At 39.2% G+C, this 19,535-nt stretch overlaps 1 protein-coding gene across 1 annotated transcript in view; it reads left to right on the top strand.

Moving 5' to 3' along the window:
• Window positions 1-19,535, top strand: part of PRMT3 (protein arginine methyltransferase 3) — a gene marked incomplete at its 5' end in the record, with an annotated part of 104,290 nt that overhangs the window by 45,551 nt on the left and 39,204 nt on the right. The window contains 2 exons of the mRNA XM_084632288.1: window positions 6,937-7,015; window positions 17,182-17,369. Of these exons, the coding sequence (XP_084488414.1) occupies window positions 6,937-7,015; window positions 17,182-17,369 (267 nt within the window). The remainder of the gene's footprint in view (window positions 1-6,936; window positions 7,016-17,181; window positions 17,370-19,535) is intronic.

Raw genomic sequence — 19,535 nt, 5'->3', positions numbered from 1 at the left:
TAATATTCTATTCACAGATTTGTGCAGTACAGATCCCTTTGCAGTAATTATTATTGAAGGTGCTAATACATGTTTGTTTTTTGTTTTTAAACTTGAATGTTGTCAGTGTGGAAGCAAGAATGCCCCAGAAGATCATGGCAGAAAATGTCAGGTATAATTCTCTTTCCAGATGGCACCCCTACAGGTGAGGCAGTAGCCTGTGAAATTACATTCTAAATTACATTGGAGATGAGCACAGCACATAAAGCAAAGAGTTTTGATACTGGTAATAAATGACTTGATTCAGTACTAAGGACAGTTCCCAGTAACTTACCAAGTTGTTACATTGCGTTGTGGAGAACATAGGGCTGAGATAAAGCCAGCAGAGCCACAGTGGAAAGGTCAAAGAAAGGACAGTGGTGTTCACTAAGATCTGATTGTGTTGCTGGTAAGGGATATTCATCATCCAGCCTTATCATTTAGGCTAGATTAGTAAACCTAGTAGATGACATGAATGCAGTCTTGTTGTAGCCCTGTTGGTCCCAGGATATTAGAGACACGTAGTGGGTGAAGTACTATCTTTTTATTGGACCAACTTCTGTTCAGAAGTTGGTCCAGTAAAAGATACTGCCTCACCTACCTGGTCTGTCACTGCAGATGGCAGGCATTTTAGAAGAAATTTCATAAAGAATTAATCCATAACATTGAAACTTAAAGCCAACTACTAACATCTATTTTAGAACTTTTTAAAAAATTGAATAGTGTGGTCTTTATGAAGGCAGGTGTGATTATGACCTCACTCTCTCTCTCTGGCTCTTCTATTAAATGTTAGAGCATTGGTCTTCAATATTCCAAACTAAATCAGAATTGAGAATTTTGGTGTTATAACTAAAATCAGGTGAACTATTCCTAAAGTACATTCGAATGATTAATTTAAATTGTATATTGCTAGAACCCGGGCTCATTCTTTGCCAAAAGGAATGGAAAGTCTGTTGCTAAATTAACTATGTTTTATTTTTGTAACTGCAAAGATAGGGGTAAAGTAATGAGTGCATCTCCTTCTCTTTTCTTCGGTGGAGGTGAAGACCATTCCTCCCCTTTCCTGGTTGTAGATATAGGAACACCTGCGTGTCTGGTGCAGTTCAGCCTTTAACTACTGTGCAGAGGTTAACAAAATGTTTATATTGACCTTATGCAAGGGTAAATATATAGAATGATACTTCACATACTATTGTATATTGACAAGTTTCAGAGTAGCAGCCATGTTAGTCTGTGTCCGCAAAAAGAAAAGGAGTACTTGTGGCACCGTAGAGATGCTCAAATTTATTTGAGCATAAGCTTTCGTGAGCTACAGCTCACTTCATCGGATGCATGCAGTGATAAATACAGTAGGGGGACTTTATATACACAGAGAACATGAAACAATGGGTGTTACCATACACACTGTAACGAGAGTGATGAGGTAAGGTGAGCTATTATCAGCAGGAGAGAGAAAAAACCTTTTGTAGTGATGATCAAGGTGGGCCATTTTCAGCAGTTGACAAGACTGTGTGAGGAACAGTGGGGGAAAAATAAACATGGGGAAATAGTTTTACTTTATGCAATGACACAAACACTCTTAGTCTTTATTCAAGCCTAATTTAATGGTGTCCAGTTTTCAAATTAATTCCAATTCAGCAGTCCCTCGTTGGAGTATGTTTCTGAAGTTTTTTTGTTGTAATATTGCCACTTTTAGGTCTGTAATCGAGTGACCAGAGAGATTGAAGTGTTCGCCGACTGGTTTATGAATGTTATAATTCTTGACATCTGATTTCTGTCCATTTATTCTTTTATGTAGAGACTGTCCAGTTTGGCCCATGTACATGGCAGAGGGGCATTGCTGGCACATGATGGCATATATCACATTGGTAGATGTGCAGGTGAACGAGCCTCTGATAGTGTGGCTGATGTGATTAGGCCCTATGATGGTTTCCCTGAATAGATATGTGGATACAGTTGGCAATGGGCTTTGTTGCAAGGATAGGTTCCTGGGTTAGTGTTTTTGTTGTATGGTGTGTGGTGGCTGGTGAGTATTTGCTTAAGGTTGGGGGGGCTGTCTGTAAGCAAGGACTGGCCTGTGTCCCAAGATCTGTGAGAGTGGTGGGTCGTCCTTCAGGATAGGTTGTAGATCCTTGATGATGCGTTGGAGAAGTTTTAGTTGGGAGCTGAAGGTGATGGCTAGTGGTGTTCTGTTATTTTCTTTGTTGGGCCTGTCCTGTAGTAGGTAACTTCTGGGTACTCTTCTGGCTCTGTCAATCTGTTTCTTCACTTCAGCAGGTGGGTATTGTAGTTGAAAGAATGCTTGATAGAGATCTTGTAGGTGTTGGAGCAAATGCGGTTGTATCATAGAGCTTGGCTGTAGACAATGGATCGTGTGGTGTGGTCTGGATGAAAGCTGGAGGCATGTAGGTAGGCATATAGTGGTCAGTAGGTTTCTGGTATAGGGTGGTGTTTATGTGACTGTCGCTTATTAGCACCGTAGTGTCCAGGAAGTGGATCTCTTGTGTGGACTGGTGCAGGCTGAGGTTGATGGTGGGATGGAAATTGTTGAAATCATGGTGGAATTCCTCAAGGGCTTCTTTTCTATGGGTCCAGATGATGAAGATGTCATCAATGTAGCGCAAGTAGAGTAGGGGCATTAGGGGATGAGAGCTGTTCTAAGTCAGCCATAAAAATGTTGGCATACTGTGGGGCCATGCGGGTACCCATAGCAGTGCCCCTGATTTGAAGGTATAAATTGTCCCCAAATGTGCAATAGTTATGGGTGAGGACAAAGTCAGAGTGATACTAGCTAACTTTTTGGCTGGCTTCATCATTGAGTATAGTATTCATCCTGGGATATATCGTTGGGATTTTTATACCCTACTGCTGGTTTAATGAAATAAAGGGAACGGTTTCCTGTTGGTGCACAACAAATTAGGAAGCAGGACTAGAGAAGGAAATACCTATTACTTGACAAATATTATGATCAGATTGTGTGAAAAGCCAAGTATCTAGTGTCTCTGTATCATTGAATGACTTTAACCTTTTGACTGACATGAGTATCAGTAACACCACGTTTTTGTGGCATCGTTATTGGAAACTCCAGGTAATCTCTTCATTCATTTAAGAGCTCTAAAGAAAAAAAAATCATTCTCTACTTTGCATTTAGAGACTAAAAACATCTTGGCCTTGCATGGATGTCTTTTTATAGCATAGGAAATACTGATCTTGTTATGGTTGAACACCAGTTGATGGCTAAAAGTAAATGAGTATTATCAGCTCAGTTGTTGGGCAATTATAGGAAGTTGTTAAGTTACTATCTGCGGATCTCACAATCCAGCTCTTCTTGGGATAGGTAAATAATTCCATTAAGTTTTGGAATAACCTATAGCCACAAGGTCCTTCTACATCAGTCACTGCTTCTGAATTTCTAGGTTACAGTGCAGCGGTAAGCCATTGTTATAGGAATGATGAGAATGATTTAGCCTTCTCTACTGAGGTCCTCACAACAATTCGTTCCCCCTCTGGTGATCTCCAGTGTGTTTTACCGTTGGCTATTTCTAGAGCTCTGGCTAATGCAAAATGAAGCTATTCAACTGCTGAGTGGTGCAGGCTGGTGTAAATGTGCCTGAGGTTTTAATGTTTGTCCTCTTTAAAGGCCCTGGAAGGTCTGAGCTGTGGTTCCTTGAGGGTACATCTGTGGGGATAGAAGATCCACAGCATGGCCATGGCTGGCCCAGATCAGCTGACTCTGGCTTGGCCTGCTGGGCTAAAAAAAATTGCTGTGTAGACCTTCGGGCTTGGGCTGGTGCCCAAGTTCTGGGATCCTCAGCTTGCACAGGGCCTCAGAGCCTGAATGTCTAGACAGCAATTTTTCAGCCAGGGCTCTAGCCCTACTCAGTTGACCTGGACCAGCCATGAGTTTTTTTTTCCTCCTGTGTAGACGTACCTTGAGTGACTACCTGTCACACCAGGTAAGATTAATTGCTTAGCACATAGTAATGGAGCCTGGTTTTGAACGCTTAGTTGGCCTTGGTCTTTTTTTAGTTCAGGACTCTCTGGAATGAGAGCCCCTCAGAATTAAAGTTGGTTAGTATTTGATTAACTTATTTTATTTTGTGTCATTTTCTGTAAAACTATGAAATGCCACCAAACATGCTGCAGGAATTGCTGAAATAAAGTAATATATGGAAACTAAACTGCCTATACACTGGAATGGGTTACCTAGGGAGGTGGTGGAATCTCTTTCCTAAAGATATTCTTAAGGTCAGGCTTGACAAAGCCCTGGCTGGGATGATTTAGTTGGGGATTAGTCCTGCTTTGAGCAAGGGGTTGGACTAGATGACCTCCTGAGGTCCCTTCCAACCCTGATATTCTATGATTCTATATTCTACCCAAAATCTGTGTTTGGCAGGTATTGGCTATATTTCTACAAACTGTATGAAAGGATTCAGAGCTGCTCTGTGTGGTGATGGAGATTTCCTTTAAGTCTGAGAGATTTTAAGTTGTCATCCTCAGTTTGCTGTTTTTTCTTAGTTATGGCAGGTGATTTTTGTCTGCCCCATATATTAGCAACATCCAGCACCTAATAGGGTGAATTTAAAAAGGAACTCTGTTGTTAACGCTACATTTCCTGGCTTTAATGTTGCTCTATGTATGCTAACTTCTGGGGAAATTATATTAGGCTATTGACTGTAGAGATCTTTAATATATGGATGGTGGTAAAAATGCAGAAATAAGTATATGCTAAGACATGTCCTATCAGAATATAAATGGAACAGCCAAAACAGATAGCATCCCAGAGGACAGTTTTAATTCTCTAGTAGACTCAGGAATGATAGAGCCTTTACTTGTCTGATAGTTTTTTTACTCAGTGTTGCATGCTGTTGGCTAATGGCACTTTAGTTATAATTACACTTAAATGTGATATTATTTGATGGTAATTACAGGAGTATCCAATGTAAGCGATACATACTTCTGAACAGGATTTTCTGAGTTGTTAGTTTTCTTTTGAAAATGCATACCATCTGCAAAAGCCTGGTGGTTTATTCCTTTTTTTTTTTTTTTTCTTGTGTGGAAAATGATGCACGCTTTCATATCTGAATAAACAATATATTAAACTATGCAATTGTAGTCTGAAGTGCAGAATTGTTTTAATAAGTTTTCTGTGGTCTGGTTTTTCCCCTGCATAAAACATTTTCCTTTCTAGAAATGTAGATAACATTTCATAGATCAGGCTCTTGCAATACCCTTCCAGACATGTACAATGTGCTTTCGTGATGTGGCACTGAAAAATGTAGAAGTTACATTAGCAGGCAAAGGTTTCTCTACTTTACATAGCTGCCATTAGAACTATGTATATTGCAGATGTGTTTACCAGTATTCATTGTTTTTTATCTTAATTTTTTTCAATCGTTACAAATGAAGTATTCACCTTACTAAAATTGAAATATTCCTTTTTCTAGTGATTGATCATTTCACACCTTATTTTTTTTATTGGTCACTGGTGCTCTGGGTTTTGTTGAAAGTCCTAAATCTGGGTTTTCCACGTGGAAGTTCAATTACTGGCATAAGTCCAGTTGTCTGGATAAACTTCGTTTTAAACAGAGTGGGAATCGGGACTTCCAAATGAAAATACAAAATCGGTGTTAACTTTTTTTCTCAGTTTCTTCAGAAGTATAAAAATAAATGTAGACAAAATGTATAATAATAGTGACGATAAGGGCTGTTCTGTAAGTCATAAAATGCAAGGACTGTGGCGTGATGGGCACTAAGCCAGTTAGTAGAACAATGGTTATTTGCATGTACTATAAAACATGCTGTAACAACTGAAAGGCTATTATATACAAATCATCTGATTCCTCTAATAGTATCTTTCTGTTGGCATTGGTATTGCATGGCAGCAAACAATTGGCTTGACATTTTTTTTTAAAGTGCATAATATGTTGTTTTAAACAATTAGAGTTTAGCAATTAGTCCTACGCAAATATAAACCCTAAACGTTTATCAAAAGAAATAAACAGAATTTACCCATCATTCAAGGTTCTAACCAATTTATTTCCTATAAATGTGTGCACTGATATGCAGTGCTATTGGTATGGAATCCTGTTACCTGGGTGGCCTGTATTCCATGAATTTGTCTCTTGGGGGGCGGGGTCTATTTGTGGGTATTGTCCAAGGTAGTACAGAATACCACCAAGTTACAGGTGCTAAATAACATAAACATTATCTTTTTGGTGTTTATCTCTTTGACAGTCATTTTATTGTGACTTCCAGTTTTAAGTGGAAGGGGGATTTTCCTGTCTTCTGTTAATTTTGAACTACTATACAGTGTAATCAGCACATACAATTAATCGCTCCTGAAGTTCAACAGATCTGATTTCTAATCCATATCTAGTTCCGTTGGCTAGTTCCAAGATTTCTTTTGGAATCATATTTAGAAAGTAATGTAAATACACAAGTATACCTGTGTTGCCTGAAACATAATCAAAATACGTTAATTTAGGAACACTTTTGTAGTTGTACATTACAGATATATTTTAGAATTAGTGTGCATGGAATAGTAAATGTATAAATCTCTAATTTAGCAGGTGTTTTAGCCGTTTGAGAAACTTATGATGCTCCTCTATGTAACTAGAACATTGCTGTAGGAATACTATAGCAAAATCAAAATTGAGGAAAAACATTAATTTTTTGTAAGGCACACACATTCTGGTCATGGGGACCATGTGAGAACCTATATAGCTCTTCTCTTCTAAGCCTTTATCTTTAGTTGCTAATAACTTTATCATATCACCTTTGGGGCCTGAAAGTTCTCTGATGAATCAATAGGAGGAGATGATGTACTGGTATAACAACAAATATTTGCATTGACTTGTAGATACAGAAAACGATTTTTTCTAAACTATCTTTTTTTCTTTTTCTTTCCACGTACAGGGCTATTTCCTTCTCTTTGAATCTATGCTGGATTCTGTCATTTATGCAAAGGACAAGTACTTGGCAGAGGGAGGCTCAGGTTGGTTCAGAATTCTTTTTAATAAATAATCCAATTCTGGGGGGAAACCAAATGAACCCAAAGGCTTACAATATGCTATGCATGGCTGAGAGAGTTCTCAGTCGAAGTGAAAAATGTTTCCATTAGAGGAAGCTTCAAGGCATTCAGTTACAATAGAGGTAATAGAAGAGTATTAGACGGGATTACTCAGGCCTTAAAGTTAATGGTGTTTTCAAGAACACTTTGCATTAAAACAAAAGCTTGGAAGTTTGTAAATAACAGGGTACATCTGCAACCAGAAACTGTATGCTGCTTCATTTTCACCTATGTAAATCCTTTATTGTGCTATATGCAGTCTTTCCCAAGACCTGTTCTAAGGTTGAAAAGTATATTTACATTGCTTAGATTAGATGCCCTATGTACATGGAGAACTAAAGCTTGTCTATTTCTGGAGGAACTTAACCATTTGGGGGCTCAGTCATTTAAATCTACCCAGATCCATGCTTCAAAATAACACATTTAAGAAAAACACACTTTTCCCTCTGTGTTATTTTTGTATCTGCTCTATTTGGATGCGCACACTAGGCTATTCTGAAGTAGCTCCCAGCTGTAAGAAACTGCATTAGGAACTACGCTAAGGCTTTCTAGTTCAGTTCCTTAATTGAAGAAGTTTTAGTAAGTCTGCCCTGTCACCTTCTTTTGTACCCCTCCTCCCACTGCAATTATATATATTGCACTCCCACTCCTCCCACTGCAATCAAATATATATATATATTCATTCATTCATTCATTCTCAGGATGCCAGTTAATTTTTTGAACTGCTTTCAAACCACCTTTCTATGACCAAAATTAATTTTGGGGATTTTTAATATTCCCAATTTTGCTTTTCTAATGGAAAATGGGGCCACTAGATGGTCACTTATTCACAAACTAGTTACATACACAGATAAGTGGCTTAATTATAAATTGTGCCTAGCCAGGGGAAAGTACAGGTTAGTTACCAGATGGGCTTTCAGTATTTCAAGAACCCTGGGTCTTTCTGTGAGCGATACCATATGTTATTTTGGATTAAGTAAACTATGAATCTGGTATTATGTTGTTAGTACTGCCGTTGTAGATTGGTAGTTGTGGTTATTTATATACAGTACTAGTGTTGATCCATCACCTGTTTGACAAGGTGGTAACAGGTTTTTGAGAGGCAAGAACCAACGTGTTATACAGAGTTAAAAAGGTTTTTAGTGTTCCTGATCTTGGACAGCTGTCCAATATAAAACTGAGCTGCCTATAATGATAATAATTGGTCCATTGCCTCATCAGTAGAGATTCAACAGAATAAAAGTGTTGATAATGGTGTTTTTTCTTTACTTTTGGACAATGCAGAACATGGGAGTGTTTAGGGAGGTGTTTGAAAGAGAGGGTGGCTTGACAAGCTGGCATAGGGAGGGCATTCAGGGAGAATGGCATGAAAATGACAGTGATTGGGGTGTGGGGAGGAGATGAATTGTGTATCAAGACTGGTATAGTTGGTGATGGAGCAAAAGTGTAGAGATGTGATAAGAGGCTTGGTCTCAGAAGTAGTCCAGGATGTTGTATTGAGGGGGCCTTTCGGAAGAGAAGCCTACATCTTATGTGGAAGGCATGGGGAAATCAAGGGAGGGGTTCAAGTAAAGGAGAACTGACATAGTTGGAGTGGGCATGGAAATTATGGAAGGCCTTTTTTTTGTTTTGTTTTGTTATGAAATGGAGATGGGTAATGCGGGGGGTGGGGAAGTTGAAGACTACAAGTTGTAGTAACTACATAGGAATTATCACGTGGATCAGACTTCTGATCAGTGTAGTCCACTATTCTATGGCTGACAGTGACAAGGATCAGGTGTTTCAGAGGATGGTGTAAGAAATTGCATTAAAGAGATGTGGGATAATCTACCTTGCATTTTAGGTCTCCTCCTACTCCCTTGTAGTTAGATTGGCTTAAACCCTGAAGTATGAGGTTTTATCTCTTCCAAATTTGTTAGCCTTGACTATTATAGTGCTGGATATTCTTTTTCTTCATATAAATGCACAATCTTTTTTTTCCTTCTGTTCTAAGATTTTGGCCTCAATGACCCATTATTAATGAAGATGGTCAATGTTCAGGGCATGGGCAAGGGTCTTAGCTGTCAGGACAGAGAGAAAGGTTTGGATTTTTGGGTAAGAGGCAGAAGAAGAAATGACTGTTTTGGATCCAGCCTGGATGGTGTGTGAAAATGATGATGGTATCACTGACCATTCTTGGTTACTGTTTGTCAAAGCTATATTTTGCAGGAAAAAGAACTCCAGATGTTGGATCCTATTAGATCAGATGTTCATTATGAAGTCTGTTCTTTTAGACGCAAGTAATAGTCCCCTTCTTGGTGTTCATCCTCAGGGGAAATACAAACATGTGAATGTATTGACTACAATACCTCATCTTCTAAGATACCTGTACTTTTTATTGCTGCTAAAAATGAACACTTCTTGAAAGAACAATTGTACATAGCTTTACATTTTTCTTAAAATTTAATTTAATTTATTTTTATTTTTATTTAATTTAATTTTTAACTTTTCACTTTCCAGAGTCAGCCGGCAAACCAAAACTAATGCGCAGATATGCACAGAATCCTTTCAGCTTAGCATTAATATTTGTGGCATGGTTCTTTAGACATCTTCTTTTAGAAGTAGACATACTCCATATGCTAAGACACTTAGACAGGAAATAAGGGTTACTGACCTAGAAGGGGAAAAGAAAAGAGCCACAAAGGTAACAAATAAGAGGTGCAAACCAAATTTTGTGCATTAAGTTTGAAAGTGTTGGCATTAATTTTTGGGTGTAAGTCAGAGTAAAAGCAACATAGCACTAAATTAGAGAAACGGTGTTGGGAAAATTGGGTTTTAAGGTAAGCAGTTAATATAGTTGGCACATATAGAGATTGTTTTAGACACAGGAAACATTGTGAAAAAGGCAAGAATTTATAAATATGGCAATGTTTCATGGTTTTTTACACATACATGTTTATGCCAGGGAAGGTGTGCTCTTCCTCTTCTAGAACAAAAAAGACAGAGGTGGGTTGGATAGACTAATTTGCCCAATTTAAGTGGTTTTGATAGTAATATAATGGGGACTATAAATAAGTCTTTAACATATTTCATACTGTTCCTGTGATACTGTTGTCTAGATTTTGCATTTGTATACATTTTCTTAATGTAAGATTTCTACCTCTCTTATATTTCAAATTGACCTTTTCTATTGCAGCTGTTCACACTGTTTTTCCATGTTGTACTAACCATGCCTGTATTCAGTTTCACTATGCTGACTTAATGATTGGATTAACGACTTTGTAACCACGCTCACTGCAGTGCACTGTTTTGATTGCAATGTGCTATCATGCGATTAGAGGTGCAGCAGCAAAAAGGGCACTCTTGTGGAGTTGTGTGGAATTCAGTTATAATGTTGAAGATTACACGTGAACAGGAAATTAGTATTCCTGTGTTAAAGAAAAAAACATAATATGTAGTGTTGCTCCAGTTTCATGCTTTTTGATTTACAGTCGTGCACAGAAACTCCAGTCAGAACTGGGATCCAATGTGTTAGGCTTCCTATAGATACCTATTAATAGGTAGTCCTTGTCCTGAATTGCTTACGGTGTAATTTAGCTATGTTAAAGATTTTTGATATTCTGTAATGTAACGGTGGCATTTAGTAATGCTTTTTTCCCCCTGATTGCTGCAAGGACATCTTAGAACATCAAGAAATCTTTGCCCTCCCATTTAACCTAGTGTACTATCCATGTTGAAAAAGGGAGGTGGTATATTGCTCTCCATCTGCACTGCTGGAAGGATTGTTAGAAATCTGAGCCTTCCTCATTTTCCTCAAGGGACAGAACATGCTGGCTCAGCAGCAGTCCTAGGAATTCTCTCATCCTTTTTTCCTCAGAGTAATTCCATGTTGTTCAACCGCTGTCTGTCCAGCTCATTTAGCTAGTTTTTAAATAGAGTACTTTTTCCTTTAGGCATTGATAATCACTGTTCTTCTGCCAGCTGGTATGAAAAGTGAATAGGCTGCCTCTGAGACAGACCGATGTCACCCCATAAATTAGCCAGCAGGTGGGGTTCAGGCAGCAAAAAACCCCTAATCTCCATAGCACAAAAAGGTCAGTTCTGCAGTACATGTGAGCAGCAGTAGAACTAAACCCTTCCAAACCCAGACAGCTAAAAGTATAAATCAGTTGTAGGATGAATCTTTCTGGCCAGCCTTCAGCTAGAGATACAATATTAAGGTCCTGAACTTTGGAACACATTTTATTCTTGGATCTCTAACCACTTTACAAGGTGGATAAGTATTAGGGTCTCTCCTTTGTCAAATTTCCTGACTTCAGAAGAGATTGTGACTTGTCCACAGTTTTTGCAGTAAGTCAGGCTGAGCCTGGAATGGAGTCTAGATCTCCAGTTTTATGCTTTATCAATTAGGTACTAGCTGCCCCAACTTACTTTACCAGCTCCCCATAGTAATTGGTGCCAAAATATCTGGGGTGACACGTGTGTGACTGGTTCCTCTCGGGGTGCAACCTCGAACTAGGGTACCACTGAGCCTGTCTGACCCACCAGCCTGGGCTCCCTTTACACTGTAGTGCTGTAACAGGCCCTCAAGCCCTCACCAGCACAAATACAGGTAGGGACACACTCAGCTGCAGCTACAGACATGTGCTGAGATCAGCTCTGTATGGAAAGGCTCCGCTAAATTCCTAAGGCACTCCCAGTTGGAGCGTAAACCCAAAGTTATGCTGTCTTGCATTGCACAGAGAACTGTACAGCGTAAGCTCGTGAAATTCGCCCCTTCCCTCAGTGTAGAGAGGAATATACACAGGTTTCTGCCCCAAGTTATGCTTTCCACAAACTAGTTTTAGACAAAACAAAACAAGTTTATAAACTACAAAAGAGAGATTTTAAGCCATTATAAGTGATTGCAAACAGATCAAAGCAGATTACCTAGCAAATAAACAAAACCACAGACTGAATTTAACACACTAGATGGGTAGGATATGAATTAGCAAATCCTCACTATGAGTGATAAACAGGCTGGAAGATTCTTAAGGCACAAGCTGCCTTGGCTTTTCAGCTTGGGTTTCCCAGGTTTTCATACACAGGCTAGAAATCCCTTTAGCCTGGGACCATCACTTCCCCCCTTTCAGTCTTTTTGTTTCCAGGTGTGTTGTTGTAGGGAGAGTGAGGTCCCCTCATGATGTCATTTTCCCCCTTTTATATCTTCTTCTCACTTGCTGGAAAGCTCTTCTGCTGTGACCTGAGTCAAACCGTTCCCATTGTGTAGTGCTATCTCTGAGAGGTTTCTATTATACACAATTCCTGAGGTAATCCTTGTGCTTGTATGCCTTTCCTCAACAAGCCATTAATATTGTTTGGCCTTTTTACTGTTGTACCTGAAAGGCTGCTTGTGGGTGTTTTCAACTTTGCAACATAACACATACATAGCCAAACTTCATAACTTCACATATGACAATAGCACATACGATCCAATGAGATGTTAATGTCCAGCAGATGAAGACTTTTAGAATATCATCTCATAAGGCATACTTTGTACAAATATCCTAATTACATGACAGTGGTGAATATTGGGGTGCCAGGGTGTCTCAATGCGTACAGAATATAATACCTTTATTTGAGAATGAAAAGTTCTTGTTACACAATGCCTATCTGTTCATTATGCATAGCTTTTTTTTCTTGATCAGGCATGTTTTCCCATATATTTAGATGAAATACACAGTGATTGTGAGTGGGCTAGGTACACAAGGTTTTATTTTTGTATTTAGAATCCCCATTGGGGGGGGGAGGGGGAGTCATATTTGCTTGTTCATGACCAGATGACATTATTGTTCACTTGGAATTATTTCTATATACCCTGAGGTTTATAGTCTTACCCTTTTAATGTCCTGAAATTTGTGAGGCATTACTAAGGAATAAAGGATTTCCCATCTTACTCTGTTCACCACGTGAGCTGTTACCGGTGACAAATGATTTCTGGGCAGTGAGTCGAGAAGGACACAGATGTCAAAGCTATAAATTTGTGAGCTGGCTGCTGAGTGCTTCTGTCCAATCAGCATTTTGTTAATTTCACCTGTGAGATGGAATAAGTATTCAATTATAGCTTCAGTCAGAGAAAACTAAATGACAGACATGTCAGGATTGGATGGGAAAAGGTTAGGAATGGGTCAGACAAAGGTGGAATGGGGAGGGTTTAATTTTTAGAAACAACAAGGAGGATGGGGAGTGAAACTGACCAATATGATTAAAGCTAGTTATTTTAAATATTTACAGACCTACTTTCCTATAAATCATGGGATAAATGGGGTGAAAGGAGAGACTTTAACTGATAGGAATGTGTGTAGTTTTGATGATCTAAGTATCAGAATCAATATTTACATCTCTGGCAAAAGCTCTTAATTTTTATAAAGCACTCAGATACCATGGCGATGAGCATGGTATAAATCCATAGCCACCGTTGGATTTGTAATTATTACAGATAATTTGGAAGTCAGACATCCATTTAGGTCCCTTTACAAGTGTATGTGAAGTCCATGTTGTTACCAAACATAAGAATTTAAGCCTTACGTTGCTGCATAAAATTCTTTAAATCCCATTGTCAGGATAAGATTAAAAACAATTTAAGCATAGCTGTACCTGTTCCTGCTATTTGGCGGGGGGGATCTTGAGTCTTGTCTGTTTTTCCAGAGATGCCACTGTTCTAAAAATCATTGCGGTGTCTGAGCAACATTATAAAAGGGCAAATAGTTCTACAAACAGTGGCACATGTGTTATGGTCCTTTGCCCATGTGTCCTGGCTGTGTAACAGTCTGGTTTAACTCTATGTGCAGGGCTTGTTAATTCATTTTTGGTTGATAGACTATAGATGATTTGGGCACTTAGTGTTTACCCTCCAATTGTTGTTTAGAGCTTACTCTAGTCTAATTAATCATAAGTTTTGCAGCTGGTTTAGGAGTTTGGCACTCAGTGGAAGTAATGTTAAAGCAATTGGATGGTATACCTGTCTTTCAGGTTTAACATACAAGGTAAATCATCTCCTGTTGACATAAATTGGTTAGTCTCTAAGGTGCCACAAGTACTCCTTTTGTTTTTGCGAATACAGACTAACACGGCTGTTACTCTGTAATGTCTTGACACAATGGCTCAGAAATTTGCAGGTTGCCATTTCTTCCCTCACACATCACAATCCTAGTGCCACCTGCTTGCTAGCATGTCATTATATACTGTACCACACTATTGCTAAGAGCTGCAGGATCTGACCAACACACATGCACTTTTGAGAGTACCATCACAATATTCCCTTCCTCTGCTGCCCCTGGAAGCAAAATTCCTTATTGTTTTGGAACCCTTTCTGCAAACCTTATTAGCCAATTCACAGAGCAGCAGTAACATTCAGGACATTTTGCTTGCTTCGTGAGTCGGTTATTACATAGTCTGCATTCTCATTGGGGTGTCCCTTGTGATCCAGGAGGAGGCTTGGAATGCTGGGAGCAAAAATTAACAAATGCAGTTTGCAAGTCTCTCTGGCACAGACCAGCAATAGGGGAGCTTTGAGAAACTGCAGCCCCTTGTCACTTGCTCCAGGAAACCACTCACAAGCCAGATGCTGGTTTTGTCTGACAGCTGTCAGATGTGTGAAAAGCAACTGATTTGTTGCAAACAGTACATGTTGGGCTGCTGCCCTTTTAGCTCTCATCATGTTGAGTTAATCAGAGCCCTCTCTTGGAAAAAGTCAATAGGTTTGCTTCAGTTTTCTCATCTGTAGAGTGGGGATGATATTCTCCTAATCAGTGGGGTGTTAAAGTAGTTAATACTTAGATTTTATAAATGTTGTTAATTAAGACTATTTAAAAGAGCTAGCCAGAAAGCTATAGTATCTGTTAAGAATATTACACCATGCTTGCTTATTTATGTAGAACTTTTCCAAATGTCAAAGGTGATGCTTTTTTACTGAATATTTTGTATAAAAGAGAGTGGCTTCTTTAGCAAAGATGCCTTTTTTTTTTTTTTTTAAACTAAGGAGAACTTCTTTTGGAATGTTACACAAAAGTACCTTTCAGTTTACTATTTCCTCTTTTCAGTGTATTAAAAAGGGAAATTATGTAATCTATTAGTATATTTGTCTTCCTATATATCCCTAGTATCTCACTGATTCCATCATGCTCATTCTCATAAAGCTAAATTTCAAGTATTGAAGATTAAATCAATTTTACAGTTAACCAGATGCTGGAAAAGAAAAGAGAAAGCTAGTTTGGATTTTATTACCTTTTTCTGCACTTCTCTGTAAAAACATTAAAACGGTAAAGTTCCCTGCAATGTGCTTACTACTTATATTTAGACCAAAAAAAGTCCAGTTGTGTGTATTTATTAATCATAAATCCTCCAATAAAGGCTTAACATCTCACCAGTGGCAAGTAGGAAACTTTCCTCTGGGGAGAAACCTAGCCATCTATTCTGTAAAAGGTAAGGTGGCATTTTAACTTCTCAGTCCAGCGTGAGGATAACCTTCCGGCTGATGCAGTGCTGTTCTCCCGAGACTGCAGACTGTGATTTCCAGTGCTACTGCTGTTCACAACTTTTCCAGTCAACACCTGAGTGAAATTGCCACAGGACCAGTTTCACTTCTTAGCATATGTGCAGTGTGCCTCAAGTGGCACGTGACCAGGATTCAATCACTGAATTCAGTCCACTGGTTGGATTATTGGCTTCTCCGGCTTGGGCCGGGTGCTGACAGGGAGTGCGACGTGAACTCTGATCCATGCCCTCCACCAGTTTCACTGTGGGTAACCGTTAAACAAGAGTGTTAGGCCTGTTCTATGCTAGTGGAGGATCGATCTAAGTTACGCAACTTCAGCTATGTTATTCAAGTTGCTGAAGTTGACATACTTAGACCTACTCACCACTGTGTCTTCACTGCTGTGAGTTGACTGCTGCCGCTTCCCCGTCGACTCTGCCTGTACCTCTCATGAGTACAGGAGTTAATGGGAGAGCGCTTGGGGGTTGATTTATCACATCTAGACTAGACGCAATAAATCGACCCCTGCTGAATCGATTGCTGCCCACCGATCTGGCTGATAGTGTAGGCATACCCTCAGTCTACCACTGCTGTTTGAGAAAGCAATAATCAGAGACAGGTGCTGGTCCTATTCATGGGAAAGGAGCAGTCATAAATGGATGTGGGGAGTGGTAGAGTCCCAAATATAGAGTGTGTGTGTGTGTGCGTAGGGAAGAGACTCCTTGAAGATAGGAAGAAGGGGGAGAGAACTCCTCCTCCTTTCCGGCAGCCAGAAGGTATTTCTTAAAAATGCCATCAAACATCTATCAGCCAGAAGCTGATATAAAAGATAGACAGCACTGCAATAGGCATCACGTCATTCTTTCCCTTCTGGTGGAGGACATTTCATGAGGGATTTGCCCTTTCACATTGCTAATAGGCTTTCTTCAGTTTTCCTAAAGGCATTTGGCTAGTAGCTGCCTGGTAAATTTTCAGGCTTTGGTATACTCACGGTAGTTTCAACATAAAAGCCGAAGAATGCCCTATGGCCCAGGGCCTTCTCCATGGAATGTTTCCCCTCCATATCCTGGCAACATGGCTCAACCCTACAGGTATCTTCTCCTGAGGCATGTTGCCAAGGTAGTGTGGGGAAAATAGAATACTGGCAATGACTTGTTTATACTGCTCTATATACTATTATTGAAATGTAAATACAATATTTATATTCCAATTGATTGATTTTATTATATGATAAAAATTAGAAAGGAAGCAACTTTTCAGCTATAGTGCGCTGTGACACTTTTTTGTATTTTTATGTCTGATATTGTAAGCAAGTAGTTTTTAAGTTAGGTGTAAGTTTTTAAGTTAGGGTTACGCAAGACCCATCAGACTCCTGAAAGGGGTACAGTAGTCAAGAAAGGTTGAGAGCCACTGGTCTAGCCTATATATATATATTGTGGCTAAAAGGACTTCAGCCTATGAAACTGTTTGTTGGTTGGATCCCTGTACAAGCACTAAAATCAGTTCCTTTTTTCATTTGTTGTTGCTCACTTAAAAAACTTAGGAGCATCTGAATTCTCATTCTTTTTTCACCTCTAGTCCTTTCTGTTTGTTACAGTCTACCCAGACGTCTGCACCATTAGCCTGGTGGCTATAGGTGATAAGAATAAACATGCAGATAGACTAGCTTTCTGGGATGATGTGTATGGCTTCAACATGTCCTGCATGAAGAAGGCTGTAATTCCAGAAGCTGTTGTGGATGTAGTGGATCCAAGCACACTTATATCTGAAGCCAGTGTCGTTAAGGTACTGTACCAAATACGTCTATAAATTAAAAGCACACTAAATATGCGTTCTTCAGATTTTTTTATTTACATTCATAAATTCTCAAACATAACTATTTTTAATATGGGAAAGATTAATAAAGCATATTTAATCTAGAGAAATCCTGGAACAAATGCAACAAGGTGTTCACAACATTAAAATTTAAACATCAAACACTAAGTGCAGATTCTAAAGTCTGAGGAACTTCTGGCTCCTGATATATAAAAGTAATAATATTAAACTTTTTTTCCTCTAAATCACTTTCCCTACTCCAGGTCTTTCTTCTGCCCCCAGAAGAGAGGAAATAAACTGGTTATATAATTTGCAATTGTAACTTGCTACAAATTTTGACTTTCATGTCAATTTATATCTTCAGGTTACCCTGAGAACCAGACTGTGCTGTCTTTTCATAGTGACAGTGCAACGGAGATGAGTGATTACAAAGTAAATAGCTTTCATTGTAAACAGATATTGTGATTCTTATTTCATACTGATTCATTTAATATTGTATGTCTACTGGCTGAGGTTAAATTCTAGAACACTCAGTTGTCTGAAATTTTAATGTGTGCACTGAATTGGACATACAGTTCAGGCCACCTCAGTAGGAGAAAGGGTTGCCAGGAAAGAAGTCTTTGTTCCTGTTGGGTGCAGATAAAATGGGCTTGTCTGTAGGCAACTGGAGAGCTTTGGTGAAACACCATCCACTCCTTCTTGTCTTTTTCACCTCCATCCTGGAGAAAAGAGGCAATACTTCAGCAAGAAATGTTAAGACTGTAAGGAGGCAAGACAATCCAACGAGGTCGATGTTCTTTGCTTTCATTAAAAGTTGTTGCTATCTTTCCTTCAAATATTTGAGCTCTTAAACCTATGTAAATTAATTTCTCCTATAATTTCCCTGGATAGTTCCTTCTGTAAAGGAGCTCTGTCCAAATACTTGTAGTGCCCATGGCTTCCGTAGTTTACATTCATCTCTTATCAAATACAAGGTTATCTCATATTTATAAACTTTATGCCAGAGGTTAAAATATGGCCAGTGGGCTGTCTGTCTTGATTACAAGTGTTATACTTGCTGTGTTATAACCTGTCCAGGATGAATTATCAATGACTTCAGAATGTGCTGGTATGCTGCCAACTCAAAATTAACATGGAGTTATGGGCAGCTCCACAACAGCCCGAAATACGCTACCTATGCAAGGTTTTGTACATCTATATGTCCCAATATCATGTTGAGGATGTGTGTGTATATAATTACATCCAGGAAGAAAAAGGTAAAAACGTTAAGGTTTCAGAATGAAATGCTCAAAAGTTACGAAATGCCAGTTGCCAGTGCAGCCTTTATTTGCCCGTATTTTGTATTTTTCCAACAAGACTGCTTGCCTCATTCAGTGCCCAGGAAGGATCTATCTTACTGAATAAACAGCTATTCAATATTTAATTCCATTCTCTTTATTCTGTGTGTTCCCATGTCTTATTTACTGCTCCAAGCCCTGCACTTAATACAGAATTAATTTCCTTTTGGGATTTTCTTTGCTGCGTTTTCTTGGGCTTTTCTTTGTTGTCATAATTTCTTGTTGTTTACAGACGTTATTGAATTTTTCAACATGCCTATGAGATGGTGGTGGTATTCCCATTTTACACATGGGAAACTGAGGTATAGTTTAAAGCCAAAATTGTCTACTGTCCACTAACTTTGGGTGCCCAGCTTGAGAAGCCTAGGGCTAGATTTTTTTTCAAAGTACTTAGCATTTTATAGCAATTCATAGGTCCAGAGCAGAGTTCCTGCTGATGCAGCAGAGTGCTCAGCACTTCTGCAGCTAAAACTCCAGGTGGCCACACAGTGGCCACCTATGAACATTTTGGTTCACGTGTGTCAGAGACTGGGATGTGGACAATCATGCCTAGTAATTGGAGCAGGAATCAGTAGCCAGGAATTGGAGCCCAGGGTCAGAGCTGGAGTCAGAGGCCAGATGCCAGCGTTGAAGGGTCAGAGCCAGATTACCAGTAGTGTGTCAAGGCAGGAGCAAGTTTGGGAACAAGCAGAAGCTGGTATGGGAGCTATCACAGCTGCTGCTTCTGGGCTTGAGAGAGAGGCTGCTGAATCTTCCAACCAGTCAGGGAGTATAGCCAGTTAGGCTGCCTACTAGAGGC

The sequence above is a fragment of the Lepidochelys olivacea genome, assembly GCF_965140295.1.
Source record: "Lepidochelys olivacea isolate rLepOli2 genome assembly, chromosome: 6".
Taxonomy (NCBI): domain Eukaryota; kingdom Metazoa; phylum Chordata; order Testudines; family Cheloniidae; genus Lepidochelys; species Lepidochelys olivacea.
The sequence above is the reverse complement of the archived record's forward strand: the minus strand, read 5'-3'. Positions and strand labels throughout refer to the sequence as shown.